At 42.9% G+C, this 27,869-nt stretch overlaps 1 protein-coding gene across 2 annotated transcripts in view; it reads left to right on the plus strand.

Moving 5' to 3' along the window:
- RNLS (renalase, FAD dependent amine oxidase) overlaps positions 1-25,028 on the plus strand; it is an 89,606-nt gene extending 64,578 nt beyond the window's left edge. For both annotated transcript variants that reach the window (XM_064513550.1, XM_026097368.2), the window contains exons 5-7: positions 1,057-1,230; positions 19,500-19,675; positions 24,733-25,028. In XM_064513550.1, the coding sequence (XP_064369620.1) occupies positions 1,057-1,230; positions 19,500-19,675; positions 24,733-24,885 (503 nt within the window). In that variant the 3' untranslated portion in view covers positions 24,886-25,028. The remainder of the gene's footprint in view (positions 1-1,056; positions 1,231-19,499; positions 19,676-24,732) is intronic.
- The last annotated feature ends 2,841 nt before the right edge of the window (positions 25,029-27,869 follow it).

Here is a 27,869-nt window from a genome sequence, read left to right on the forward strand (position 1 = left end):
CGTCTTTGCATATTCCACAGCCTTTCTCAAAAGCATTGGCCATCTCTTTGGTGGTACAAGGAGAGATGTAGTACCTACTCCATGAATTGTCAGACTGATTTATTTTTATTTTGCATGAAATAAAATAGTATTTAAGTGCACAGTGGGACTAAAAATACTTTCTGCGGCTTTTTATGAAGATTGCAAAATTAAGACAAAAAAACAGATCTTATTGTAGTTAGAAGATAGGAGAGGTAATCACAGAAAGAAATGGATTCAGGGTTGCTCTGAAAGTTTCTAAACGGCTTTAAAATACTTACAGCTAAAGCAACTGAGCTTCGCTGTAAACCTTTTGTGTGGTCGCCTCATTTCTGAGAGTTTCTCAGGTTGTCCCCATTGCTATTGTGTTAAAAAAAAGAAAAAACTTTTAGCATAAATTCTCCTCTTGTTCTTGATGACAAGCCTGCTAACAGTCTGGGTATTTCAGTATCACTCAAGAATAGAGTACAGTGCAAAAGTGCTATGCCCAAAGGGTTTTTTTATCTCCTCTTCTCATCCAGTTGAACTGCAACACAAAAATTGCAGGGCCTATATGAGTATTTTCCCCAGAGATTCAAGAGCTCCTGTATTCATTCCATTGATATGTTAAGTCATTCGTTTCTTTGCTGGGTCATAAAATCATTTACCGTGTATGTTAGAGGCAAACCCAAACCTCTTAATCCCACCAAGAAAATGTTCTTTGCCCATTAAGCCCAGTATGGAAAAGTATTTGAGAAAAAGTCACCTGTTATGGAAGTTTTGAATCACTGGCAACTAGCAGAGAGATAAACCACTAACAGATGAGGGGGGAGTGCGTGTGAAGGACATACCCTTCATAAATGTACCATAAAACTTCATGAAGAGATGTCCCAGAAAAAAAAAATAGAAGGCGCTGGGCTTATTATTAAAATCTTGCAATTTGAGCAGTATGGTCATTTTCAGGAAAGATTAATCAGCTTAACCACAGGATGCACATGTTTAATGTTCTGAGAGAAAAAAACATTGTCTGATTTCTCTTTTTTTCTTTTTCTTCCACAGTAATTAATGAAAGGCAAAAGCAGCAGCTGGAATCTGTGAGCTATTCCTCTCGCTACGCTCTGGGACTTTTTTATGAAGCCGGTACACGGATTGATGTCCCCTGGGCTGCGCAGTACATCACCGATAATCCCTGCATACGCTTCATCTCCATCGATAATAAGAAACGCAATATAGGTCAGTGCTCCCATTATTTCCCTTAAACACAGTGACAATAGAGGGTGTAGATCATGAAAAATGCTGTTTAATTGAGTGTTGCTATTCTGAACAGAGCAAGTATTTAACTCCAAGCCACAGCGGATAGCATTTAATGTCACATTTGGCTTGTAATAAAATACACAATGAAAGCGGGAAGGTCCTCAGAAAATCACCACCCAGCACATGGTTTACGTTATTGCATTTATGAAACCAGTGTCAGGGGATTTGAAACATCAAAATGTTGCTATTCCAAGAAAGAGCTTGAGTTCCTTTGTTTAAACTTTAATTCATACACATGCCAATTTATCTCCCATCATCCATTATTTTACAACTCCTGTTCTTTCCACTAAGTATGCTTAGAAGTAGTAATGAGTTATATAACTGAGACTGTTCAGTCTAATTCAGAGTTAGCTAGTGTGCTTTTATAATCATGGAAAATCCTTGAAATGGCTGCAAGTAGTACGGCTGCTTTACAAAGTTTGGAGAGCATCCCACAAGGCAGACACTTCTCATCTGTTTCTGGAAGATGGCAGTAAAACAAATGTATGTTTTATTTATTAAATGTATTTCATATACCAAGAGGTCTGGGAACTATGTTGGCATAGAATATCTCAAGAATAACCACTAGCATTTGGGTTTAATCAAGTTAGTTAGAAGCTAAAAATGCTTCCTAATTCTATTACTAGCACACATTGCGATCATGATCTAGCTAACCACATCTGTGAAGTGGGGGTAATAACCTACCCACCTTTGCGGCACCCTAAAAAGCGCGATGATTCACTCTTGCAGCATAAGGAAGTATTTTCATAATCAGATGCTGCCTAATACAAGAGATAACTATTATGTATTACCAAATTCACTTTGCTGAAGCATGTTCAGATGTTTCAGATACTTCTATTTATAATCTTCCTTGTTCAGTCAGGATTAATTGTTTCCTGTCTGTTGTTAAAAAGTAAGTTATGTTCGTACCTGTTGGGCAATGCATTCCAAACCTTGTCCATCACCCTTAACATCTAAACACCATCATCATGCTAGAAAATAGCCGTAAGGTTGGATATGCCTTTCTTCTCTTACACTATAAACATGCAATTTAATAGTATAAGCTATCATGAAGGAGTGTCATGGTATCACAGCAGTGCTAGTAGTTGGGACCTCTGGAGGTGTCTACTCCAACTCCAGCTCACAGCAGGACTGTTGCTAAGTCAGAGCCACTGTTGCTTGTCTAGCTGAGTTTTTAAAAAACCTAGGATGGAGATCACCTAACTGTCTGGTGACTTGTCCCAAGGCTGCAGCCCTATCCAGGTAAAGAAGTGTTTCCTCATCTCCAATTTGGACTTCCCGAGGCATGGCTTGTGGACATTGCCTCTTTTTATGTTGTCTGACTCTGCTGGTTAGAATCACAGAAAAATTTATATTGGAAGGGACCACTGGAGGTGATCTGGTCCAACCGCCCATTCAAGGTAGGGACAGATGTGAAGTTAGATCCAGCTATGAAGTTCAGTCACATTGCTTAGGGCCCTATCCTATTCTGGTTTGAGTATCTCCAAAGATTGAGATTCCAGCACCTCCCTGGTTCCCTTTTCCAGTGTTTGACCACCTTCATTGTAAAAAAGATGTTCATAATAGTTAATCAAAATTTCCCTTGTTTCAACTCTGTTGCCTCTCATCTTTTCTTTGTACACATCCAAGAAGAGTATGGCCCCACCATCCCTGTAACCCTTTTGACGGTGGAAGATGCAATTGCATCCCCCTTTCACCTTCTTTTCTCCCAAATGAACAAGCCCAGCTCCTGCAGCTTCTCCCTGCACGCCCTGTGCTCCAGCTCCCACCATCTCAGTGGCCTCTCTGGACAGTAGGTCAATGTCGGTCTTGTACTGGATGGCCCCAAACTGAACACGGTATGCAGCTGTGGTCTCACAGGTACTGAGTAGGGAGTACTGAGGTTGCCACTTCCCTTGGCATACTGGTGATGCTTTGGCTAGTGCCGCCCAGTGTGCAGTCAGTTTGCATCACTGCCGCAAGGGCACACTGCTGATTTATGGTCTGCTTGTCATCCCCTGCAACCTTCAGGCCCTTGTCTGCAGAGCTGCTTGCTATCCTGTTGACCTCAGCCTACACTTTTGCATGGGGCTGTCCCTTCTCAGGTGCAGGACCTTACATTTTCCTTTATTGAACTTCATGGTGATTGGCTTCATCATCTTCATAACTACCTTTAAAATAGTTGCAAGTTGCTCTTAGATCACTTGCTCCCTCAGCCTCCCCTTGGCCAGATCCAACAAGCCCAGCTGCCTCCACCTCACCTTTTAGTTGTGTTCTCCAGATCCTGACGAGCCCAGTAGCCCTTCGCTTGATTGTCTCCAGTTCCCCACATCTTTCTTGAACTGGGAGGATGTGAGGCAAAACTGGACACAGCACAGCAGGTGCAGCCTCATGAGTGCCAGGCAGAGGGGGATGATAAGTAATTGAGATCTCCTGGCCATGCTCCTCATGATGTAGCTCGGGATGTGGTTTGCCACCTTTACACTGCTGGCTGATATTTGAGGTTGCATTCACCATAATGATCAGGATCTTTTCAGACAGTTCTGTTGCTCAGCTGTTCAACTGATGCATGGCGTTATCCTGTCTCAGTTGCAGGAGTTTACATTCCTTCTTGTTGAAACTCATGAGATCCCTGTTGGCCCAGTCTTCAAGTTTCTTGTGGTCCCTCTGAACTGAAACACTACTGTTTTGTGTCAGGCGCTCCCTCTAGTTTAGTGTCATCCTCAAATTCACTGAGGCCATGCAGTATATCATCTTCCAGGCCACTGATGAAGAGGCTGAACACTATTTTTCCCACTGTCAACCCATGGAGTATTCAGCTCATTACTGACTGCCAGCTGGACTTAGAATTGTTGATCGCTCCCCTTTGAGTCCAGCCATCCAGCCAAATAAGCCCCTCTTCAGTGAGGCTGCCACTGAAAAGCTAGTGCCTTCAGGTGGCCTTGTATTTCATTCAAACAGCTCCAGGGCCTGAATTCTACTGCTTTTGGCTATTACAGTGCAAGTGTAGGTCAGATAATGGGAAATCACCCTGGTCTCGCAGTTTTCACAAGACCGTTGTATCTCCTGTGTTCCTAAGGAAATCTGGGCCACACAGAATGACCATCCTGAGTCAGCCCATAGGCAGTCGTGAGAGTTTGTCCTGAATTCCCTATTGAACAAGGAGTAAGTGCCAGGCAGATGTGCTCATAGCTTGCTATGCTGTTTGCCACATGCTTAAATATCCTGTCCTTCATTTCCAGCCCAGGTTAGCAGTAGCTGATTGTGCTAGGCTTTCTGTTTGCAGGCAGTAGAACTGCTATAGGAAACGGTACAGACTCATTACCAGCTGGGGATGGCATTACTTATTTCAGGGCCCAGGTACAGGTGGAGGAACCAGCACAAGGTTCCACCTCACTTTAGATGCCTGCAGTGTAGACATCTCCATCTGAGCTCAACTCACAAGGCACCTTCCACAATCAGTAGGGAGAAACCAGCACTTTATGGCATGGTTCATCCAACCAAATTCAAAGAGATGTAATGCATTCCACCTGGAAGTGCCAATTTCTCTCCATTCACTGAGCCCAGCTGGATTGCTGGGAAGTAGACCTCTGTATTCACTCACATAGTCCATGGCTTGCCTTGGTGATCACACTGTGTCTCTGTCAGGGAGTAATAGTGCGGTTGAAATCAGCTCTTCCATATATGCCCTTCTTTGCACCAAAGCCACCTGGGTATCAATGGCTCTTGAAGTGCCTCCAGAAATACCAATTTATGCTTGGAGCAAAAGCTGCAGAGATGGATAAACCCTCCACTGTTAAAGCCCAGTTTTGTCGTTTGTCCTAAGAATTTAGCTTTTTGATCTGAAAAAAGGGAAGATAAAAGAAAAGAATGGCTGGACTGGCCAAAACAAAGATGCATCTATCCCAATATGCCTCCTCCAACAGGGGCCAATAGTGAGTATACAAAAAAAGAGTGTAAGAACAGCCAAATATAGAGTGATTTTTTCTCTGGCATTGTTTCCCTGGTACTGACAATGTGCAGCTGGAGACTTTCCTGAATCTAAGGTGATCTCACCATCATTATGTTTAATAGTACTTGATGATTAATAGCACCTACTGGTATTGTCCATCACAGCCACCTGATATCTAGCTGTGCAGAAGCAGAGGACACAGTCCAAGGGGGAAAATTCACCCATCCTCTCCTTACTTGACTGCTTGTATGCGTTCAGAGTGCCAGCACTGAGAGCAATGAATGTGACTGGCTGATCAGGGAGAACAGGGATGTTGGTCATGGTGCATGAGCAGCACTGACGCTGAAGAATGTCTTGTTATAACAACATTCCTCCTATGGGAAATGAATATCTCCAGCCAGATGCTTCAGAAGATGGATTTCCATTGAGTTTCTCAATCACTTTGCCAGACGTTACATGGTGAAATCCAACCTACAGTATATCAAAAGAATGATTGTATTTTTGAATATTTTTTCTTCTTAAGTCTGAATTCTCTATGAACCATATATTGTCAAATAGCTAAATACAATGTCTTTGTTGTCTCCAAAGGCAATTTAACCAAATGGAAAGCATATTACTTTGGGCATATTGTTAGCCAATACCTAGAGATTATCAAAACATCAATGTTGGCATGTATCTTTCTTACTGAAATTTCCCTCATATCACGGGAGTGATCTCTTTATATGAGTGATTTTTTTTAAAGAACAAATTTAAAGACCTTCAGAGGGTTGGAACAAGCTGAGGGCCGTCAAATAAAGATGATTTGTCTCACGTCAGTCCTCTTCATGAAATACAAGCAGCCAACGAGCCATCTTGACAGTGCCGTCTTTCCTGACGAACTTGCATTTTGCAGGCTTGAGTTTTGTTCCAGGAAAAGCAGTGCTAGGGTGAGAGAGCAGTACGTGTTAGCAAGGAGAAATACTTCTGGCTGTGGCTGTCCCTGCTGAGCCCAGGAGGATTGGAAAGCATTCCTGTATCCTGTTTTGTAACAATACACTGGAATACAGTAATACAAAAAGCTAAAGGAGAAACAAGAACAGTCACTTAGTGACTTTTCTTCAAACACATGCACAGTCCTTCTAATAGTAGGTAGAACCACGCACATACACACACACACACTCATGCATTGGACATGGGCGAGGGGGACTTACTGTGAAATTTGCTCACGTACAGACTACTGCAGCCAAAACACTTGATTATAAAGTTCCTTTACATTTGTTTTAGCCTATATACAGATGTTCTGCATTTTTTTTTCTCTCTGTGTGCTGCTTGCTGACCTCCAGAACATTTCAATGAGAAGGACAGCACCTCAATGTCCCTTATTCACTGTCTGTTGTTTTGAGGTTGCTGATCCTGTAACACCGTGATCGCCTCACTCGCATCGTTACCCTATTTTTCCATTCTTCATCCTTTATGGATCTTGATTCATCTGGGGAAGATGACGATGACAATGAAAATGTAAGTGTTCAGAAGGAGGCAGCAGGAATGCTCAGACTAAGATTTATTTTGGGCATTCAGTCTCATGTGTGAAGCAGTTGAGATCTTTCCATCCCAAAAAGCTGGCACCTTCTCCAGCTGGTGCCTGACTGGTCCTGCTTCCATCTTTTCCTCCTCTATGCCATACACGCTGTCCCTGTCTATTCAGTTGCGTCTGTTATTTAAGTGCCTGCATGCACCCCTTCCTCCATTTCATTAATCTTAACAGGAAAAACTGCTGTGCTGTCCATCAGCTATAGCTGTAGTGCTTTTCAGGAATACATAGTGGAGTATGGTTGCAATTCTGCAGATAAAGTAAAAGCAACTAAGAGATTGGAGGCAAACAGAAGTTTGATTTTTCTGGTGTTTCTACACCTTACTTTGATTTGTCCACAATAAATGGAGGTTTATCCAACCCTAGTTCCCATCTCAGGTGGTCTCTTTAGTAAACAGCATTGAATTGTACTAATCCAATGGAAATATCTTCAGCCTTCTGCTAACAGGCTCTTTGTTAAACACATTGTTAAACAAAAAATAGCTACATCTATATAACATCTACTTAGAGGCAAATATATTTATAACTGTTAGAGTCTAGCCTTCATTATGAAAGTCCAAACGGTTATAATAATTATCCAGAAATATAAGCCTTTCCTTGCTTATGGAGCAGCGTGCTTCCCTAAGGACAGCTGATACCTTGCTGTGTTGTGATGCGGCCTCTGAGTTGGTGCTTATTGCATGGCACTTGCAAACTATTAGTGCCTCTTCTTTCTAGGAGATATGGCAGTGTACCCCATCATGTGGTTTTCTCCTTAATTCCTTTATGTAGCCTGCCCAAGTATTTCCTGTTTTTTCAAAGATTTCTGCCTTTGCAAAGTCCCAGGCAGGGAATTTGAACAGGAGAGCAGCTGGGAAGGGAACCCTTTGGACTAGTTCATTCCCTTTCTGCGAGAGATAATTGTCCTTTATGTTGACTCCAAAATTCCTTATGTTGAACTTATGTTGACTCTTGTTAGTGTTAGGGGACTCAAGACACAAAGAAAAGGGGGCAGAACAGTCCCATGACATTTACAATGTAATGCAGTTCATTAAATAAGTCAGAATCTCTGCATTCAACATATCCCACATCAGCATGTCCTCCGGACATATCTAATGGAGAATAAGCCTTGTGACCAAGCCACCTTTCTGACCGTCTGAGTATATGAGACATGACTTCATCCACAGAGATAAACACACTTTGAATAACTTGAATCTGGATTTCTCATATAACCAGTGGCCACAGATACTTTTCTGAGTTTGGGTTCTGTTAACACTGCCAGAGGAATACAGTCTTCTGTCATGGAATAGCCCTCGCTGTAATGGACAGGAGATAGTGAACCTGATTGATGCAAGGCTGAGTGTGTCAGGAAAGGGATGGGGCATCCTTCCTCATGCCTTCCCTGGCAGGACTTCTGGGCAGCACCGAATGCACAGGACAGGCTTTGCAGAGCAGGACTGTGTCTGTGTTTCAGAAATTGCTGCAGTTTTGAATGCTGCCATTAGTTGGCTTCAGCATGACACAGACTAGTTCCTTACTGATGTCTACAGATGACATCTGGTTTCTTCCCAATATATGCAGGAGAATCAATAATAAAGCTGTTTCTCTGATACTGCCACTGCACAAGGTAATCTGGAGCATGATAAGCCCTTACTGGGCCTCAGAGAAGCAAGGCTTTTTCCAGCAGCTGAGGATCTCAGCTGCTGTTTGTGAAATCTGTCTCCATCCACAGAGGTAACTCACTTGAATGTTACATAACGGGAGAACCTACAAGAAGTGTACGTTGAATTCCCTGTGTGGTATGTATGAATATTAAATATTTGTGTGATTGGCTGCCTTAAACACTCCATCAATATTTATAACTGGTTGGGGGGACAGTGGGAATTCTTCAGCATAAATTATTCCAAGCTTCATTTCTGTAATACTGCAGTCTTTGCATCTCTTTGCATTCTGGAGAACTAAAGATAGATAACACATAAAAATGGAGCCAGTTGCCTTCTCTTGTTTAAGCATCGTGAGGTTATGTAATTTAAAAGGAAGACTCATTTTACAGGATTTCAGGATCAGTGCAATTCCTAAGTATCCCTTTTATTTTTAAAATAAAGATTCCTTTATCTTCTTGGTACCAAAATAAGAATTTCTAGGAAGATGTAAGAGTTATAGAGTTATTTAAGTTTTCATCTCATTGTATGGACAATTTCTTCATAATCTCCCATGTTCCCTGCTTGCATTTTAGGAAACTATTCAGAAACCATCTGTAAGGCTAAAGAAATACTGAATTTCTGAATATAAAAGATTTAGCACTATTCTTTACATGGACTCTTCCAAACAGTAACTGATAAATTAGAGCACTTTTTATTCCAGGGAGAATAAGAGACCTTACAAACCACGAGAACGTTTAAGGCTAACTTGGGAAGCTCTCTAATCCTTTTGCGAAATAGCAGTGTGACATTTTGAAAGCAGATCTCCATCTCTCTTATTCATTTCTAGGCGTGAGGAAGGCACTGTTCTTTTTTCATTCTAGATACCGTTTTATTAAGTCTGTATGTTGACTTCTTTTCCAGCAGGGAGAATCAGCCTGCTGATCCTTTCCAAGGAGCAGGGATACAGCAAGTCTGGAAGAGCCCAGCTTCTCTGCTGCTCTCCACATCAACCCAACAGTATTTCAGTGCACTTTCTTTACAGTCCAGCTTTTATGGTTTATTTGGCATGGCAATGACAAAGTCCTTTCCCTTCCCCTCACATTATCCAGAATCAAAATGGATTTTGGATAACAAAACACATTTCTCCATTGAGAATAAAAAAACCTTAGGGTCAGGAAGCAACCAAACCTTGTTTTTTTATTGCTATCTGTTCTGACTCCAGGTTTTGCGTCATTGGGCAGGAACATGAGAAAAATATTTAACACGGTTCCTCTATGAAGGAAGAGAACATTCTTATGGAAGATGTGTGTCTGTCACATCTATATACAGATCTGATCTGTAGACCAGTTTATAATTCGAGGTCTATAGATCCCTTAGGAAGGAGAAACATGTTATTCATGCCAACACTGGAGGAGTTCCCAGCCGTTCGGCTGAAAACTGAAACGGTAGGAATATGATCTAACTTTGAAGTTGGCCCTGCTTTGAGCAGGAGGTTGGACCTGAGGCCTTCAGAGGTCTCTCCCTATCTAAATCCTATGATTTGGAGGCAGACAATGTTCTGGTGATTATTTACTGAACATACTAATAAATTAACTGGAAAGCGAGTCAACCAAGCCCCCATGGCAAAAATAGGCATTTTCTTAAGCTTTGTCCACGTTCACTGCTCAGAATGTTTTAAGGTCAGCTCAGCTCAACCACTGAAAATTTTCAGTCCTCTCTGTAGACTTTTATGTGGAAGTAACTACTGAGCCTGCAAGCTGATCTGCAGGTCTTGACTACTTATTTTTATGTCTTCATCAAAGTAGATCCTGTTCTCCTGTGAGTCAGTGGGAGTACAGGCTTTGCAGAGCCTACAAGCCACAGGGCACATCCAGGAAATGTAGAATACAGCACATGCTCCCTCACACTTCTCCACAAACATGCTTCAGTCCTAAACCAGCACAACCACTTCTAAGCGTGAGGCTGATGGGCCTCCCTGAATACTCTGTCCTTGGCGCCTTGGTGGATGCTGAGAGCAGTTATGTCCGTTGCGGTATAGGGCTTTTTGGTTCAAAGGTTTTTAGCTTAGGAGCTGCACGATGCGCTCCCAGATGGCCTTCAAACATGATTTTCTGTCCAAGAATATTATTGTTTGGACAAATCCAAGTGGCTTCTGCTTTCTTCTGGAGATGCTAGAAGTTATAGCTGCTTCTCCACTTCTTTTCCAAGACTCCGCTGCTGGCATCAGTGGCAGTGCAGAAGGGCTAAAAGGGTCCTTCTCATGTTACCTTCTGCCATTAAAATAGCCACAGGAGCACTGTGATCCATCCCCTTCTCGAAGCCTTGAAATCTGTGTTACCCACTGATTCCTTCCCTTCTACAGCTATTTATTGATCCATTATATTCACAGAACACAACAGATAGATACTGACCATTTGCCAGATGAATCCTACAACTGACAGGCTTTGGTGGTGTTCCCTCTACTAAAGAAACATTCAGCTTCAGGCCTCTGAGGAGCCCAGGGATCACAGCTAGTTGCCCATTTAAATCTCTAAAATCTCTTCTTTTGAATTTAGGGAGGCTACACCCTCAATTTGGCATGGAATTACCAGAGAGAAGTATCTTTTGCATTTTGCAAGGGAGAAAATATTTGTGGACAGGTAATCCACTGTAGGCTTTCTCTGAGAATTTCTGTGGTTTCGTTTTATTGAGGTGTTTATGCTTTTTGTGCCCAGAAAAATTCTAATCTGTCTGTCCCCTTCCTTCCCTGAGAATGACGGTAAGGAGGGCATGGCCACCACAAGAGCTGACTTTACGTCCTCGATACCATATGAGAGTTTCCTAGGGCAAAACAACGTCTCTGTGAGTAGACTTGGCACCACAGGCAGTTCATGTTGTCACTGTTCTGCAGAACACAGTGAGTGTAGTCCTGCAAGTCTTTTTGTACTATTGTAACAGTGACAGCTAAGTTTCTAGCATAAGCAGCTTTGCTGAGGAGCTTCAGCCAAGATACCGTGTTATTCCATCTTTGAGATTATTCTGCATTAAATATATTATTCAAATACAGAAGAGACCTTTTGGACTCCAGATGTTCTTGAGCTACAAACCATTGGTTTACTCTGCTGGAGCGGGGGTGGGGGTGATACTGGAATCTTATCCTTCTGCTGTGCTCTTCTCTGAAGCATCTTTTATTAGCCCCATCCTTTTTCTGGAAGATAATGCTCGTAGCAGGCTTAATCCTATATAGATTCTCTCTGCCAGCAGTCTTTCCTTCTTTTTCTCTACATACCCTGTGTGCTTTCTCCAGCTGTGAATTAATGATGACTGTCAAGACAGTCTTTAAATGTTCAGAAGCTGACAGCCTTCCTTTCCTGCTCAAAAATCAAACACCTCTGCCCTCATCCAGCTGTCATCCTGTTGTGGGGGATCCTCATCGAGTTGTGAGGGAACCTCAAGTTCCCCCAGGGAGTTCAGTATGGGGAGACTTTGCTCGCCCTTGATTAACTCACTGTTGTAACTGGCTAAAATGTAGTGTTTGGTGACCTTCCAGTTTCTTTCAGGTTTTCTCTCCTTGATATTCCTTCCGGCAAGCTGATGGGTCCTCTGCCTGTGATAGTTTGTGTTTACACTATGAAGTGTTGAAGGTCTTCCTCGTCTCTTTTCACTGCCTCACACAATCACAGCCAGGCTCAGGCCGGTGACATCCCTGGGGATCCCAGCTCACAGCAAGGTGAACATCACAGCCACAGCATGTTGCTTAGGTCCCTGTCCATGCGAGTCTGGGCAATTCCTGAATCTGGAGTTTCCCCCACCACTCCGGGCCCTGGCCGAGGGATGTACCATGCTCATGAGGAAGGATTGTTTCCTTAGGTATGATTGGGATTTATCTTGGTGTAGCCCATTGACTCTTGTCCTTTTTTCTGTGCACTTCTAAGAACAGTCTGGCTCTGTGTTCTCTAAAACTCTCCCTTTAGTATGTGGAAAATGGAGTTAAATCCTCATTTTTCAATTCCCTACTTCTTTTTTTAATCTCCTTCCTTTTCAGTTTCTTCCTTTTCCTTTTCCATGGATATGCTTTCAGATGTGCTCAGAGGGGAACACACTGCTCATCAGACTGATAGTGAAGCTGGACTTTGGTCACAAGTGCTTTAGGGTCTCTCATAAGGTCTTTGTGGACAGGACTTATCTGTAGGAGACTGGTACGTTTTCATATTTTTACTGTAAGCCAAAATCTAGGAGTTGTTCACCATCCCCACTGTTCTCCTCACTCCTGCAAGCTGCTCAGAACCACTTCAGGTTGATACCAGTGGCAACCAAGACATGGTGGTGGCCAAGACATCTCAAGAACGGTGGCCTTGTTAAATCTGGGTCCCACACCGGAGCCTGGTACTGCCCTGCTTCCCATCACCACCAGCCAGGAGCTCCAGAATTTGCAGGCTCTGCACAGCCCCAGCTGCTGCTGCTGGGCTGGGCAGGGAAGTACTGCTGCTCACCATTCTCCAACTTCACAACTGAAGACGGGACACTTGGCTGGATGAGGTAATACGCTAAAGATCACACAGTTCTCCTCTGTTTACGTAGAAGTAAAATGAATCTTGCATGGAATGTGTTTATCCTCATGTTCTTCCATTTTCATCCACTATTTGCCTGTATGGTCTTGTGCAATGCAATAAAGCAAAAGAATTTAACACTAAAACAAAGAAAACTAACACTAAAGCAAAAGAAACTGGTAGTTTTAGTATTACATCTTCCATAATCCGTAGGGAACAAGAGAGTCTGAATTTATGGCACAAATCCGGCCCACCAAACAGCCACAGGCGTATGAGATGTTACCAGCAAGCTGTTAGGTCCTGCACTTTCCTTCCTGATGGCTGCCTCAACACAATCTCTGCAAAAATTCGCTTTCCTCCTCGTATTAGTGAATAGAGCCAGACTGGAGCGGATGAGGGGTAGGCACACATTCCTTTCAGCTGACTTTGCTGCTGCGGTGGCATAGCACGCACTGGAAGGATAAAAGGCAGCCAGGCACAAGCTTGCTGCTCTTAGGATCCCTCAGCAACTGCGGATGCTAAGAACCCTGCCAGTACTGGCAGAGCGGCTGCTCACTAATTAAGTAGGTATAAGCTACGGCCAACTCTGCAGTCTCGTTCTAGCTCTGATCTACCCGGCATCCTAGGCCTTCCACCACATCGACTGATCGGATTAATTGCCATGCAGCTGGGATGAGAGAGGGGAGAAGAACTGGGAGCAGACGAAAGCTTTTATGTTGCTTCCATTCGCCTTCAGATCATTACCCCTCAAATTGCAGAGAGTTAGTTCCCTGGCCTGCTACATCTCCTGTGCTGCTTTGTCATCTGTTAGCATGGCCCTAGACTGCTCGCATCTTGCCGCAAATAAAGAAAATGAAAATCTCAGGAGAAACCCTGCCAGTAGCCCTGTTTTTTAAATTAGCTGTTGCAGCCTGATATAAACGCATTGGGAAGCCAGTTTTACTCCTGTGACAACTGAACAGTCATGCATACCCGGTACAAGAGCTGTAAGGTATCAAGGCTAAGATTCCCCCTTTGCTTTCAGGGAAAAATCTATTTTAAACTCCTCTGTTAGCCAGTATTTTTGTAGAAAAAAGAAAAGGGCTTGAGGCTAAACTTGATCCTTGCAGTCTGCATATTTCAATACTGGATGGCTGTGACTCAGTGGCCTCTGGAAGCTCTCCAAGCTGTGAGTAGTTTGAAGGAGGAATTAAAAACTCAACGAACTGCCTGTTTTCCTGAAACTTGTTTTGGACATGCTATGGAAGAGATGAGAGGTTTGAAAGAAGCAGGTCCTGTCCAAGAATCATTGGCTATAACGAGTCACAGCAAGCAGTGAATATTTATTTTATTAAAATGCTTAGGCATCTTTTAATGAGCCTTTTTACCAAGTACATGTGCAAGAATTTGCCAAAATGCCATGTACACAATAATAAATCCCAAAGTACCTAAGAGGCTTCCCCACTCCGGCTTCTATCCGTGACCATCTCTATGGAGAGAAATCAGACTTGGAATATCATTTTTTCCCCCCTAAAATGGAAACAAGAGATCAAATAGTGTTCTCAGTGTCTTTCCAGCATTGAAAACAGGTATGTCTAGCATATGAAATCAGGCTTGGGGTTAGCAGAGAGGAATCTCCACGTGGTGAGTCCAGCCCTGGCTGTTTGGGACCCAGACCCAATCCAAGGTCTCCTGTTCATCAGAGCTCAGGGAAGAAGGTGCCTTCTTTGGCTGAGTCCCTGCTTCTAGACAAGGGTGGTCCTTGCTCCCATCCCAAATCCATGTCAGGTGGACACCTTGGACCTGTCCGTCCATGATGGTAGAGGCTCGCTTTCAGGTCCAAGACACAGATGGCATCAGAAAGCAAAATCAGCACTCCAGACTACAGTAGGAACAAACTCAAAGCTTCTGGGCCCTTTAGAAAATCCCCCAGCAAAAGAGCTCTAATACCTACTGAAAAGAGATAGCTTGCAAGCCCCGCTGAGGGAGTTAAATAAATCATCTTTTACTCGTAGAAGTGCCTCAGAGGGAAGACAAGAACTTTCAAAAAAAGGCAGCACCGTGACTTGGCTTCTGTAGCCATTGCCTATCAGAGTGCATTCCTGATCACAATCAGGAAACATCTCCCCACCCTTTTTGCCAGATTTTCCCAGTTTCTGAGAATAAGTGTTGGCTGAACTGGCTCATCAAGGAAAGAGACTGGAGTAAAAGAATCCTTGCAATTGAAATTAAAGCCATCACTTTCATCCCTGTTGCGAGTGCTAAGATTTGTTCCCGTTGAGCCTCAGTAGTTCATTCTGAAGTGATCAGTCCAGGACAGAAAACTTACTGCAGAAAGAAGTTTTGGTTGCCTTTTGGAACCTGGAATTCATCTTCTCAGAGGAGTTGTCTAGCTAGAGGAGTCCTGTTCTTCGCCAACGCAACAGAGGGAAAGATTGCTATCAAGCCTGTTACATAACAGCCAGAACTGGTCAGAAAGGGTTCAGCTAGTTCTTTCTTTGTGGATTTTTTGGTCAGAAAATGTTCACTTGTTGGAACTAAGATATTTTTCTAGGAATGTGCTAGTTTGAACAAAGATTTTGTCAGAAAAGGTTTTCCAGTTCCAAAGGAGGGAATTTCTGGCTAATGGAACGAGAGGGAATCACTTGATTTAACTACTAGTTTGGTGCGTTCAGGCACTCAGCTGAAATGCAGCAGAACCCAGGTCATGTCCTTGCTCCAGCAAATGCATCCTGCTCATTCAAAGTTGAACAGCCCCAAGAGCAAAGACCCACACAAGGATGTGCTGGCTCCTCATAGTGGCTTGGCACAGGGAAATTACTGAACATGAAAATCCCATATTCTAGACAAATTTTGTGACTACTCATTGTTGGCTGTCCTGGTCCTCATACCCTTGTGTTATTTTTATTTTATTTTATTGCTGGAAAGATTTAAAGGATCTTAATTTTGTTTCAGTACAGAATAGAACCACGCAGTTGTAGAATAATTCAGGCTGGAGGCACCCTCGGGGCTTCCAGTCTGACCCCAGCTCGCAGCAAGGCCAACGTTGCAGCTACAGCAGGTTGCTCAGGGCGGTGTCCATGCAAGTCTGGGCAATCCCCAAGGATGGAGAACCCTCATCGCTCAGGGACCTGTCCCAGGGATGCACTGTTTGCATGGGGAAGGGGTTTCGTGTGTTGCAGCTTGTGCCCATTGCCTCTTGTCCTTCACTCTGAGAAGAGTCCGGCTCCATCTAGGCAGATTTTTAAAATGTCAAAGAGTTTCTTGGACTGCAGGAAGCCACAGTGCTCCATCCAGCTGTAGCCATGGCTACTCTCACGTTCCTCCTCTGCCCACAGCACTGAAGGTTGTCTATACGCCATTGGGACTTGCAAAGGAGATGCACAGAAAGGGAAGATAAAGGGACCATAGTAGAAAAGACTAAGAGTGAAAGGTGATGACCAACATGAACCAAGCTGAACTGTTTCCAAGTCAGCTGGGATTACTGTATGTGAAATGCCTTTGGTTCCTCTTCTTGTACTGCAGCTTAGGTTTAAAGGGCAAATTCTGTTTTGACTTGTGTTCACTTGCACATGTTTCACCCTACGAGAGAAGTTGTATAAAAGATTAACATTCCCCAAAACTTGTATGTAGACAAACATGCAGCCATTTCCTGCAGGTTGCTAGAGCTGCAAAACTGAAGTTGAATCCTCTTGTGTGGGGCAAGAAGAAGTACTGAATTATCAAGCTAACCTACCTTTGCTTCTGCTTCCCTTCTCCTCTCCGTAAAAGTGAAGTATTGGTTTTATTCTAGCATTTCAAGTATGTAAATGCTGTTGGATGGCAAATATATGACCAACCAAAATTATGGCGTGAGCACATGATTTTCACAGTAATATAACACTCTTCTTTTTTTGTCCTTTGCTACTATGATAATTTTTCTCTTGTGGTCATTTCGCGTTCAGGTCTCTCGTACCTCTGCGTTGCAGAAATTGTTCTGTTAAGGGTGCCTGAGATAATATGACAACTCTATATTTCGTTTGCTTCACTGTTGTTCATGGAAGAGTGCTTCCTCCGTGTCCCTAAATCTACAAGCCTCTACAATGAATGTGTATGGGAAACTTTCTGTGGGACGTTGGTTGTGTTGAGTGGCAGAAGAGCTCCGTGCTCCGTGCTGGGCACTGCAGCACATGCAGCTCACGGTGGTGCTGTTTGCACCCGCTGTAACACCTCGGTCTCTGGGTGCTAATCAGTCCCCCAGCACCGTTCCTCTGCGCAGCCAGAGCATCTAGCCGCAACCAGTCATTTCCCTTTCTCTCATTTCCTAATGACCTTTCAGCGTCACTGTCCTCACTTGCTAAGAGCAGTTGTTCCCTGATCCCCGCTCCTGTGACCTGCTGCAGACCTGAGCCTGGGGAGGAAGAGCTGGAGCCAGAGGAGAGCACGTAACAGCAGAGCATAAGGAGGGAGCGCTGTACATAAGAATGAGAGTGGTATGTTGTAAGAAAGTGAAAAAAAGTGGGGAGGAAATCACAGCTGTAAGGCTGGCGATACGTGTTTTAAATGCTCAGGGGAGGATGAATATAAATTGTATTCTTATATAGGTGGTTAAGCAAATCAGCTGCAATGCTCTAGCTCCCCGAAGCCCAGCAGCAGGTCAGCTGAGTCTGCACAGCCGTGATATCTGCAGTCCTTCTGCAGGTCAGAAAGAGGCGGTGGTTCACTCGCACTTTTTTCAGAGTTTTGCCGTCATTGGTGTGGTGCAGTGGCTTGTGCGTGTCAGACTTGTGGTCTCTGCAAATGCTGTTTGTTTATTTTATATTTGGCATTTACTGCTGTGTTCAGAAGGACTTCAAATGTCTGTGACTGTGACAACAGCTCCTCGCCCTTCGTGGTCAATCCCCGCAAGCAACGGTAAATCTGCTGCCTTTGCATTTTGCCAGGATCTGCCCTCGCGAACATTAGTGGGGTCACGCACAAGAAACGGGACTGTACCAACTGCTTTGGAATTGTTTATATGTTGGCTCCATAGCAGAGCTTAATTGTAGGCAAATTTGAAGTCTCCCAGTGAAAAATGAGTTGTGTGACTGCTGCTGGCTGATGGGAAGTGGAGCGAAAAAGGAGGCACTGAAGCGGCAGCGTTTGGAGGATCTGCTCACACCACACACGTTTTCTCCTCTGTGTGCTAAGATGCTGTGCCACACCGTTGTGTTTTCAAAACAGTGCTGCTTTTCCAGAAATTTTAAACCAGGTTTAAAAACTAGGAAATAAAGAAAATGTGCCTCATCCAATACCTTGGACTTAATTCATGGCTGGGTGAGTTTCAGCCCAACTTGCAAAAAGGTTCCCATTTGCTGTTCCCAGTGATAACAAGTCTCCTGAATGCATTCGTAGCCTTTGGAAAGCCTTACCTCCACAAGTGCAATCCAGGCAAGATCTTGTGGTTTGGCAACTGTGTCTGTGCCTCTCTGACTACCCTGTGATTATAGGGGCACTAATTATTTTTATATGTAGGCCTGGCTGGAAAAAAAATCGTACAAAACAGTTTTATTTGTTTCTCTTTCCGTTGTTTTGCCAGTTTGCCAAAATCCCAACGTTGTGCAGAGATGGTGGAGTTACAGTGACATTTGGGTGGAATGTGGGCAGGGTTCCAGCAGCACTTTGTTTGCCAAGCAGGTTTCTGCTAGGGATCAGCCAGCTTCCCTGCCAGCTCCTTCTCCCAAATCCCTGGCAGCCGCCTGCTTGAGCTGCGTCAGAGGCAGTGATCCTGGGGTTTTCTGGGATAGGCACTTCTGAACCCAGACCTGCCCTCCTTCTTGTAGAGACCGTGCAAATATCTGGGGGGAAAAGGGGGAATTTTCCAACTCAGAGCAACACCTGAATATGAAATCACAAAATCCCCCACAAAACAGAATGGCCTTTTTCTGCTCAGCTCTGTGAATGAGCAGGTCCCTTCTGTGGCAAGAGCTTGCCACATAGGCCAGTCCTTGCATCCCTAAGGGCTTGCAGTCGTACTCTCTGTCTGGACATCTGTCTGTCCTCCTGCCCCTCTGTCTCTTCATTGCCACCCTGATGCCTTTTAAACCTTCTTGGCGATTTCGGCCCGGTCAGGGAAAGAAAGAGTTTGTTTCCAAAGAGATGTGGTTGCTACTGATTTTGTGGAAGCTGGGTCTGACAGGAGGAGTACAGGGTGAGCTCAGCAGGTTTTCTATTGCCTACTGGCCAGTCTGTACGTACAGGCAGTCCATCAGTATATTCAGACCATATACTGTTCTTGCCAGCTGCTTAGTATGGGATATCAGAAGGCCTCGAGGGTTCTGTAGTAGACATATATGTATCTAGGGTTATTGCAGTAGGAAATCCATCACAAATTTTGTAAAAAGCCTGGATTTCTTCATTGGGCTGCTCCTAAACAGTTTGTGTTGTTATTCTTTGTGTTATTTCCATCTGGAAGAACAGGGCGTTGCTGCAGATACCTATGCTTTTCTTCTTACTGACTTACAGGCTAAATGTCAGCATGCAGGGAAGGCAAATATTGATGAGCAATCTTTCAAAGGCATTTCTCTTCTTTATTTCAGAGTCTCCTGAAATTGGGCCATCAGTTGTAGTTCACACGAGTGTAACATTTGGACACGATCACCTGGACTCAGATCCTGCAGAGGTGCAGCAGTTAATTCTTACGCACCTGGAAAGCGTTGTGCCATCCCTGCCTAAACCAGCCAGCATCAAATGTCAGAAATGGAGATACTCTCAGGTAATCCATAATGGGATCAGTCAGCTGAGAGATGCTGCCTGGATAATGCCATGGTACAGATTTGGAGTGTCTCACAAGAAGCAGGACGTCATACAACCCAGTGTTCTTCATCCTCAGAGAAAAACAGGAAAGGGGATAGTTGTTCAATATCTATAACACATTCCTCCATGTAGCCATCGGCAAAATCCAAACTTGGCCAACTACAGCAAGGTCATTTCTAGTAATCTTTTTACATAGCGGACCTGGCTCAGTGGTAAGTTATGCAGTGCCCCTTATAAGTAGGAACAGCAGCAGTGTACAGGAAGGAAGTAAATCCCACATACTTCAGTGGGATTTTTGTTGGTATTTAAAAAAATGACTCCATCTGTCTCTTCTGCATCCAAAAGTATGTGATATTATTAGCAAAATTCCCACCCTACCACAGAGTAGCAGAGTGCTTGTGTTCAGACATACTAATTGTTATTATTTGATTTGGCCAAGTTCACTTTAACAGTATGTTACGTGAAAAAAATTTTAAAGTAAACTACCCCAGGGTAATAATAGCAAAATGTGTATATTTTACAGACTTCTCTTAAAAATCTAAGGAAATTGTTGGCAATTTCCTAAAGTACTGGCGTATAGCTACATGTTTACCCAAAGCCTCTTAAGCTGAATTACATTGGTGAAATTGAATGTGGAAGCTGATGCAAAATATTTACTTAAAGCAGTCCCCTTAAAATTTTTTCCTTTTATGAAGTCTGGAAAAGTTATTGTAGATGGCTGATTGTAAAGTTTGCTCATACCCGTTGATCTCTATCCAATTTAAGAACCTGGTCTTGTTAGCACAAAGTTTATTTTACCGTGAATTAGGTATTGACAGCTTGCAAATCAATTCCCAGTGCATAATATTTGTAATTGGTTGTCATATAAAAATGATCTTAACATAGGTTTTAGATGCCTCAAAAACTAAAATGATGGTATGGTTTATATATTTCTCTCCATCAGTTCTGGGGTTTTTTGGTAGTAACAATATCTCCATGTAGAATTGTCACTGTTAATTCTTTCTTTTTTGATACTGACTTCTATTCTTTTCTGTATTGTCTGTTACCTTTCTGCTTCAAACTGCAAGTGAGCATGAGAGGTGCAAGTTGTATGGAGCAGAAGAATTTGATCACTCCCCAACAGGCAGACACTTGGTTAACCAGCTCCCAAAACAAAGTGAGAAATATTTTTTAACAAAATTAATGCAGCCTTGATGCTGCTGCTGCCACAGAGCTGTATCATAAAATTTGGCTACTTTGTTTATTGCTACAAGCATTTCCTTGCACTATTCATAATTTTAGCATAGTGATAAAAGTGACATATAAGCAGGGCCAATTCTGATTTATTTCACCATGAAAACATGGATAAAGGAAAAGACAAGAAAGGAGGTTAATTTTTCACTACTGAATAAAAAAGTCTCAATTGCAGTCTACCAAACAGTTATGGTTTTTGAATCCTAGCAAAATCAGTTTTTCTTCATGACCAGGTAAGATTTATTGTGGACTTACACCTATTGCTATGTCTTTTAAAGGTAGTTGGAACAGTGACTATAGGAATGAATTTTACTTTCCATAATTGTTTCAAATTTGTAATCTTTCTAAATCGTTAGGGATATGTCCTATTTCCCCTATTGAAAATTACATTCATGCATAATACTACTGGATGATGCTCTGTTATTTTCTCAAACACCAAACCACTGTACAATTTACAGCTCTTCCCACTTCCTTCTCCTGCCATTCTGTGGACAGTCCTTCTCTGCATTTCCTGCTATCTACCATGCTGCTGCTAAATAAAATAACTGATTTCAGCAGCTGCTTGTGTTTTATGGCTGTGTCACAGGAAGAATTATCACCAGTCTTTAACTCAGTGAATGAATGTGGTATGTCTTAGGTTGCAAGTAAATTGGTGTAGGTCAGATCAGTTATCTCAATAAAGAGATCTCTTTGCCAGGTGGGCATCCTATAAAATAATCACTCGCTAAATTAAATATCTGGGACAGAGCTCCCTCTTTCCCTCAAAGCCCTCTTTACTTTCAGTTACAATAAGCTGTTGCCACAGAAGCAACGGGAACTGATAAGATGGATGCATCTTTCCCCTGACTCCTTTAGACAGGATTTATCCTGCTTGTTAATTAAATCCGGCTGCAACGTCCTTCATATGGCCCAACACAATCCTGGGATTAAAATGCAGACATTACAATTATCCATGGCGGATGAGGGATTAGGACTTCCAAACTTCCACTGACACTACTTAGCAGCACAGCTGCAGTTCTGTATCCCCTGCTTTAATTACAATAAGACACTATTAGCATTCAGAGTCAGCAGCTTCCCAACCTATCATGTCCCTTTGACAGTCAATTTATATGTGGGGAAGGGAGACTGGGAAAACACAGATTCATAGAAATAGTAGTGGAAAGGGACCTCTTCAGATCTCTAGTTCAACCACTTGCTCAAAGCAGAGCTATTGCCAACACTGGATGAGCTCAACCATGCCTCTATATAGCTGAGTCCTGAAATCTTCCAGGGATGGAGATCCAACAGGCTATGCCATATAGCTGAAGGTGATTTGTGCTGTATTTTGGACCACAGCTTTAAAAGAATAGGAAGGAGGAACAGGGTAATGCCTTTCACCAGTCACTGTATGTGTAATGAAGGCTTTTACTATATTGTACACACAATATTGCCACACAGGTAGAACGATGCATGCTCAGATGCGAAAGTATTGCTCTTGTGATCAATATGACAAATCAGAAACTCTTGTACAGGGAACGTAGAATAAGCATAAGGTACTCAAGGATGAAGGACGTTCTTGCCTTATTCTGCTAAACCTTTCTTCATTTTTTATGCCTAGTGACCTCGATCTATTAGAAAAATTTAGAAAGAAATTAACTGATGACCTAAAATGAGTCAGAGAAACAGGATCTCTGACAGGTTTTACAGTAAATCACTAGACTGTTCCATTAAGTAAACAATGGAGAATGTATCACAACTTGCTACAAATTCATTTCAGATGATTGCCTCCTTTAAAGATACTAACATGCTGGTAACATAAAATATAGCCAGAAACATAAATGTAGATGTTTTGCAGCTGATCTGTACTTAGAAATGCCAAATAATGGCATGGCAGCATCCAAGAAAATTAAATTTAAAATGAATACAGTGCATATTTTGAGACTGAAATCAAATATTTATCAAAGCAGCCTTGATCAGACCTCGTCGGCATGCTATTTACAGATAGAAAGTGTTGGTTGTATCTAGCAGTGTCTAAAAGACTCTTCTGCTAGTCAAATAGAAAAGGAGGCCAGAGTGGTGGAGCTGGAGAGAGGGTGGCTTGTACCAAGGGTGTGCATTGCACAGCAGTGCAGAGCGTGGGCAAGTCATCGTGACAGTTGTTGCCTTGAAGTCTGCCTCACTTCCCCACTTGGGATGATCATCTGATCAAACTGCTCATGTTGCAAGCTCTCTCAGAAACGGCAGTTTCTCCTTACTTCTTCTACTGCTGCCATCCCATCCACTAGCTCTCAGAAAAGCCAACAGAGGGTGAATATAGAAGGAGACGGGACACAGAGCCAGGACGTGAAAGCCTCTGTTGGGTCCTCTAAGGTTCAATAGTGCTGACCTGCTGTCCCTTATGTGTGCAGAAGTCATGGCATCACAGTGATCATAAATGAAGAGAGCACCCAGGAGTAAAATGAAAATCCAGTGGCTTTTCTCTGTTGCTGTGTTCATCAGTGATGGCTCTTGTAGGACCACAAGAACTAGCCCAACTGCTTATGATCCGTCCCTTGGCCTGATTTCCAGCACAGTAGTGTTGGTGCATGGTTCCTCTGCCCACTTTTATGAGTTTGGAGGCAGAGGACTTGGTTTGTTTGGATTAAATATCTTTGTCTTTCTTCTGCAGTTCTTCTGTCATCATTTGTTGAAGTGTTTTGTAAACATTTACACGCTTTCCCACAGCTGTAGTCTCAGATGATGAAGGTCAACAAGGCCGCAGTTAGTTCAACTTGGGAGAAAGCAGATAAAGCCAACACCTATGGAAATAGGGTAGCTGAATGCCACAGAATTTCTTTTTATTTAGTGTATTGATTCTGTGTGTGCTAACAACAGTTCAGGTCATGAGGTTTGTGGGTCAAGATCTTGACCAAGAGTGGAATGAATGGCTTAGTAAATCTGAGGTAAACATCAAAGATTGAAAGAGGTGCAATTATTTCTTTGCTGCAATAGCTTTCTTGATATTGAATATATTTTTGTGTCCCATTTCACAGAGTTTATCACCTAAAATTCCTAATTTCTTGGCACATTTCATGGTGGGGGGATTGTGAAATCAAAGAAATCATTTTCATGCTATGTCTCTTGGGTTCCATCACCAGACGTGAACTGCACCCGCCAAGGGAGGACCTCAGAGCCGGCAGAGTGAGGGAAAAAGCATTTGTGTACTTACGACATGGCACTTAAGAGGCTCTTCACTGTAGCCTATGTGTAGTGGAAACTGAGCACCTGTTTGCTGAGCTTTTGAAATTTCTGTGATACTGCCTAGTATCACTGACATCAAGTCAGTGTTTCTGCTATTGCAGATATCTTTGGAAGCCTGAAGTGTTGACTGTATCAGAGGCTCTTTTTTTTCCACTGCCCTCTTGAATATACAGTGCTGCATTTTGTTGAACACTTAGATATCTAGGGGTTTATGCAAGCCCACCTTTGCCGATCAGAGATCATATATCTTCAAACCTCTGGCCTGGAGTTCTGTAAGCCTCACCTCTCCATGGACTATCTTCATTTCTACAGAAACTGACTGGGAATAAGACCTGGCTGGGTCTATAAAGTTTCTAACTTTCCACATGCAGGAAAGCTTTATTCTAATTATTTAAACTTGAAGGATAAATAGTTGACTATGGCATTTTGATCATTAATACTGGAACCTAAGATCTGGGTTGGAGGGTGCTTCATATGAAGGCATGTCAGTGATACAGCTCTTTCTAGCATGGAATTCAGGTAAATACTTACTTTTTCTTCTTCATGTATGCTTTTCTTTTTCAGGTTACAAAGGCTGTACCCAACTGTCCAGGACAAATGACTCTTCATACTCAACCTCTCCTAATTTGTGGGGGTGATGGATTTACTCATTCCAACTTTGACGGCTGTATAGATTCTGCTGTGAGCCTTGTGGAGGCTGTAAAGTCGCATTTGTAGCAATTTCAAAGTCATCTGCTATACATAGTCTAGATTTATGATGAATTTTACTATGTTAGATTGAATTGTAGTTCAGTGTTAACATCACTGTCTTCTATTTTGCAAAAATAAATAAAGGAAGATCTGTTGAGGTATTGCAATAATTACTGGGATGGAATTGAATTGAATTTTCCACGATTTGTGCTATGAGTGGTTGCTCCGCTGGAAAGAAACCTCTGTTGTAAGCTTTCTTCTTTCCCATGGCACTCACTAACTTCAGCAAGTGTTGCAAGCTGTGAGGGATACTGGATGCTTCTTAAAAAACACCATTCACTCCCTAGCTGCCTCTTCAAATGTTTACATCCATTTACTGACCAGTAAATACTCAGTCCTTGATCTTTGCCCAGAGCTCTCATTAACGTCAGCAGGAGTTCTGACTCAAGTAGTTACAGCAAGGAAGTCTAAGTCCACATGAGAAATACTGATGGTTAGGTCCAGCCTTTGGCACTTGCTTCTGTGCCTGGATGGTCAGAACCACTGAGCTCCAGCAGTCTTGCTGGATCTGCTGATGCTTTTACAGCCTATGAAAATGATGTCAAGGAGAACAGCCTGACTTGAAGCAGCACAAAACCCTTGGAGCTACAGAGTATGCTCTTTCACTGATGATTTGAAATCCTGGAAGTGACAGAAGGCGCATACATAATTGATCCCAGAGCTGTCGTAGATACACGTGGTCATTTCTTCCGATGCAGATCAGGAGTGGTCATGATTATTGTTGTGACTATGGTGAATCAGTCATGGGGCACACCTTGCTATGTTTCTGAAGCTGAACGACCTGCTTAAGGTCTAGCTGTGCCTCCAGGCATGGACAACATTTAAGTGAGGGTTGGTAGTTCTCTGCCACCCAGCTGTTGTAGCCTACAGTTTCCTGAAGCACTGGTTGCAGATCACTGGTAGTATCCAGCTGTTTGCATGCTGGAGGTGCTCTCTAATGTGCTGTGGGTAATTTTTCCTTCTCTTCATTTCTTCCATGCTGCATTTACTGCTATTCAAGTAAGACAGGCTTTGAGTGCAAAATATGCTCCAAGAGCTCATTTCAAGAGCTTGATGATACTAGTGGAAATGATGAATCATGAGACATGGTACCTATCTTGGGTGCAGTCCAAGCAGCATTAGCTCAGCTGCGCTCATGAAAGAATGGAAAGAAGTTGAAGGAGAACATGTGCATGTTTCTAGAACTCTTTTAGCAATAGGGCTGCTATCCTGAACTGATCTCTAGAATAGACTTTTGCATCTGGACTGTAACGTGGGTTTAACGCAGTGAAGCATACTGGCGAAGAAAATAAATGCACTTAAAATAGTTCAATATCTGCCAGGTAAGGAAAATCTCTAGTGCATCATGCCTCTCCATTGGTCCAGGGTCCCCTGACCAAGGAGCATCCTGGTGACTGAAGAATCAGGATAGTGGCAGCAAATGCGGAAGATGGTTTAGCTGCTTTAATGATTGGCAAATGCAAAGAAAAAGTAGAGAAAACAATTTTTCTGTGTCTGATCGTAATACATGGCAGTGTGTTAATAAGAAAACTGTGCTGAAATTTCAGGCTTAGAGCTACATTACCACCACTGCAGAAACTCATTTAATGTTAACAGCTGGTATGAAAGTGACGTGAGTTGTAGACAGCTATATACTTGATTTTGGCAGAACAGCTGTAAAAACAGAGTGATATGTCCAGGGAAGTATATAAATACGTATGTGCATGAACGAACAATGAATTTGATTTGAAGTCCTAAAAAAATAAAACACAAGTCTAATTGTGTTGAAAATACTGCTGGTCAGGGTTTCAAGTATTTAGAAGCTACTAAACTGTTTCTGTGGAGTCCATTTTGAAATTGGTCAGAAATTAACCAAGAAATCATTTATTGATTCTAAATTTGACTTTAATTTGCCCTTCCTCTTTCATTTTCATGATAGCATCTGGTTTTGTTGACTTTTTGTTCTTTCCCTCAAGTGCTCATGTTTAAAACGAAAAGTTAATGTGTCTGTAACAATCTACTCCAAATACTTTCGTTTCGTTCACTGCATGTTTAGGAACAGGAATGATTGGTGGGCATGTATGTGCACACATCTTTTGCAAAGACACCTGAGCACATATCTTCCAAGGATCAAGGTAACGAAGAAATGCCACGTGGTTATGGAATAAGTCTAATCTGGTGAGGAATTTAGTACTGGCTTGATTTAGTGTGAGCTCAAGAGCAAGCAAAGTCCAAGCCGAAATACTGCTTTATGATGCAGTGCTGGAAAAGCTTAATCAATGAACTGCGTCCCAGCTTATCCTGCTGCAGCTAGCAAGCAGAAGCAACCAAGCCACGCTTTTTTATGTTTGCTCCTCAGCTACTGTCCAGGCCTAGGCAGCCTGCAGGAATTGGTTCTCAAAGAAGTAACAGTTCTGCTGTAATTCTGAGCTGCACAAGAGGGTTTCCTTGGATCGGTGAACACTTGGCAAAGTCCCACAGGCCTCCACGTTTTACAAGAGGACAGTTGCTGCCACATTAGGCTGTCCTGGAAATTAAACAGCAGCCAGGTGACTTTGCAGCAAGAATATCCTAAGATGGCAATGTCTAAGGATTGGTTGGCAGTATCACAGGAACAGGCTCAGGAACAAAATCCCGTAACTGCAGTTAGCCAGGAGGTTATATAGAGTACAATGCCTCGGTAGAGATAGCTGTAATATCCCAAATTGATTTCAAAGAATAAGGGTTAATAAGATATCTGGGGAGAGGTGACACCACATATGAAATCGTTTGTTGCCTGGAAGCCTCTGTCCCGTCTCCTGCCGTATACTCACAGGCATGAAGATACTTGCACGGGACGTAAACATGACCGTGCCATTAAAGGAAGCTTTCCTTCCCTTCCTCTCCTTTTTATGCCTTTGCTGCTGATGTCTGTAGATGGCTTCCCGTGGAGATGTTCATTTGCCTGTACATTTGTAATAACCTCCTGGCTG

This window comes from Dromaius novaehollandiae, chromosome 6, assembly GCF_036370855.1.
Source record: "Dromaius novaehollandiae isolate bDroNov1 chromosome 6, bDroNov1.hap1, whole genome shotgun sequence".
Lineage (NCBI taxonomy): Eukaryota > Metazoa > Chordata > Aves > Casuariiformes > Dromaiidae > Dromaius > Dromaius novaehollandiae.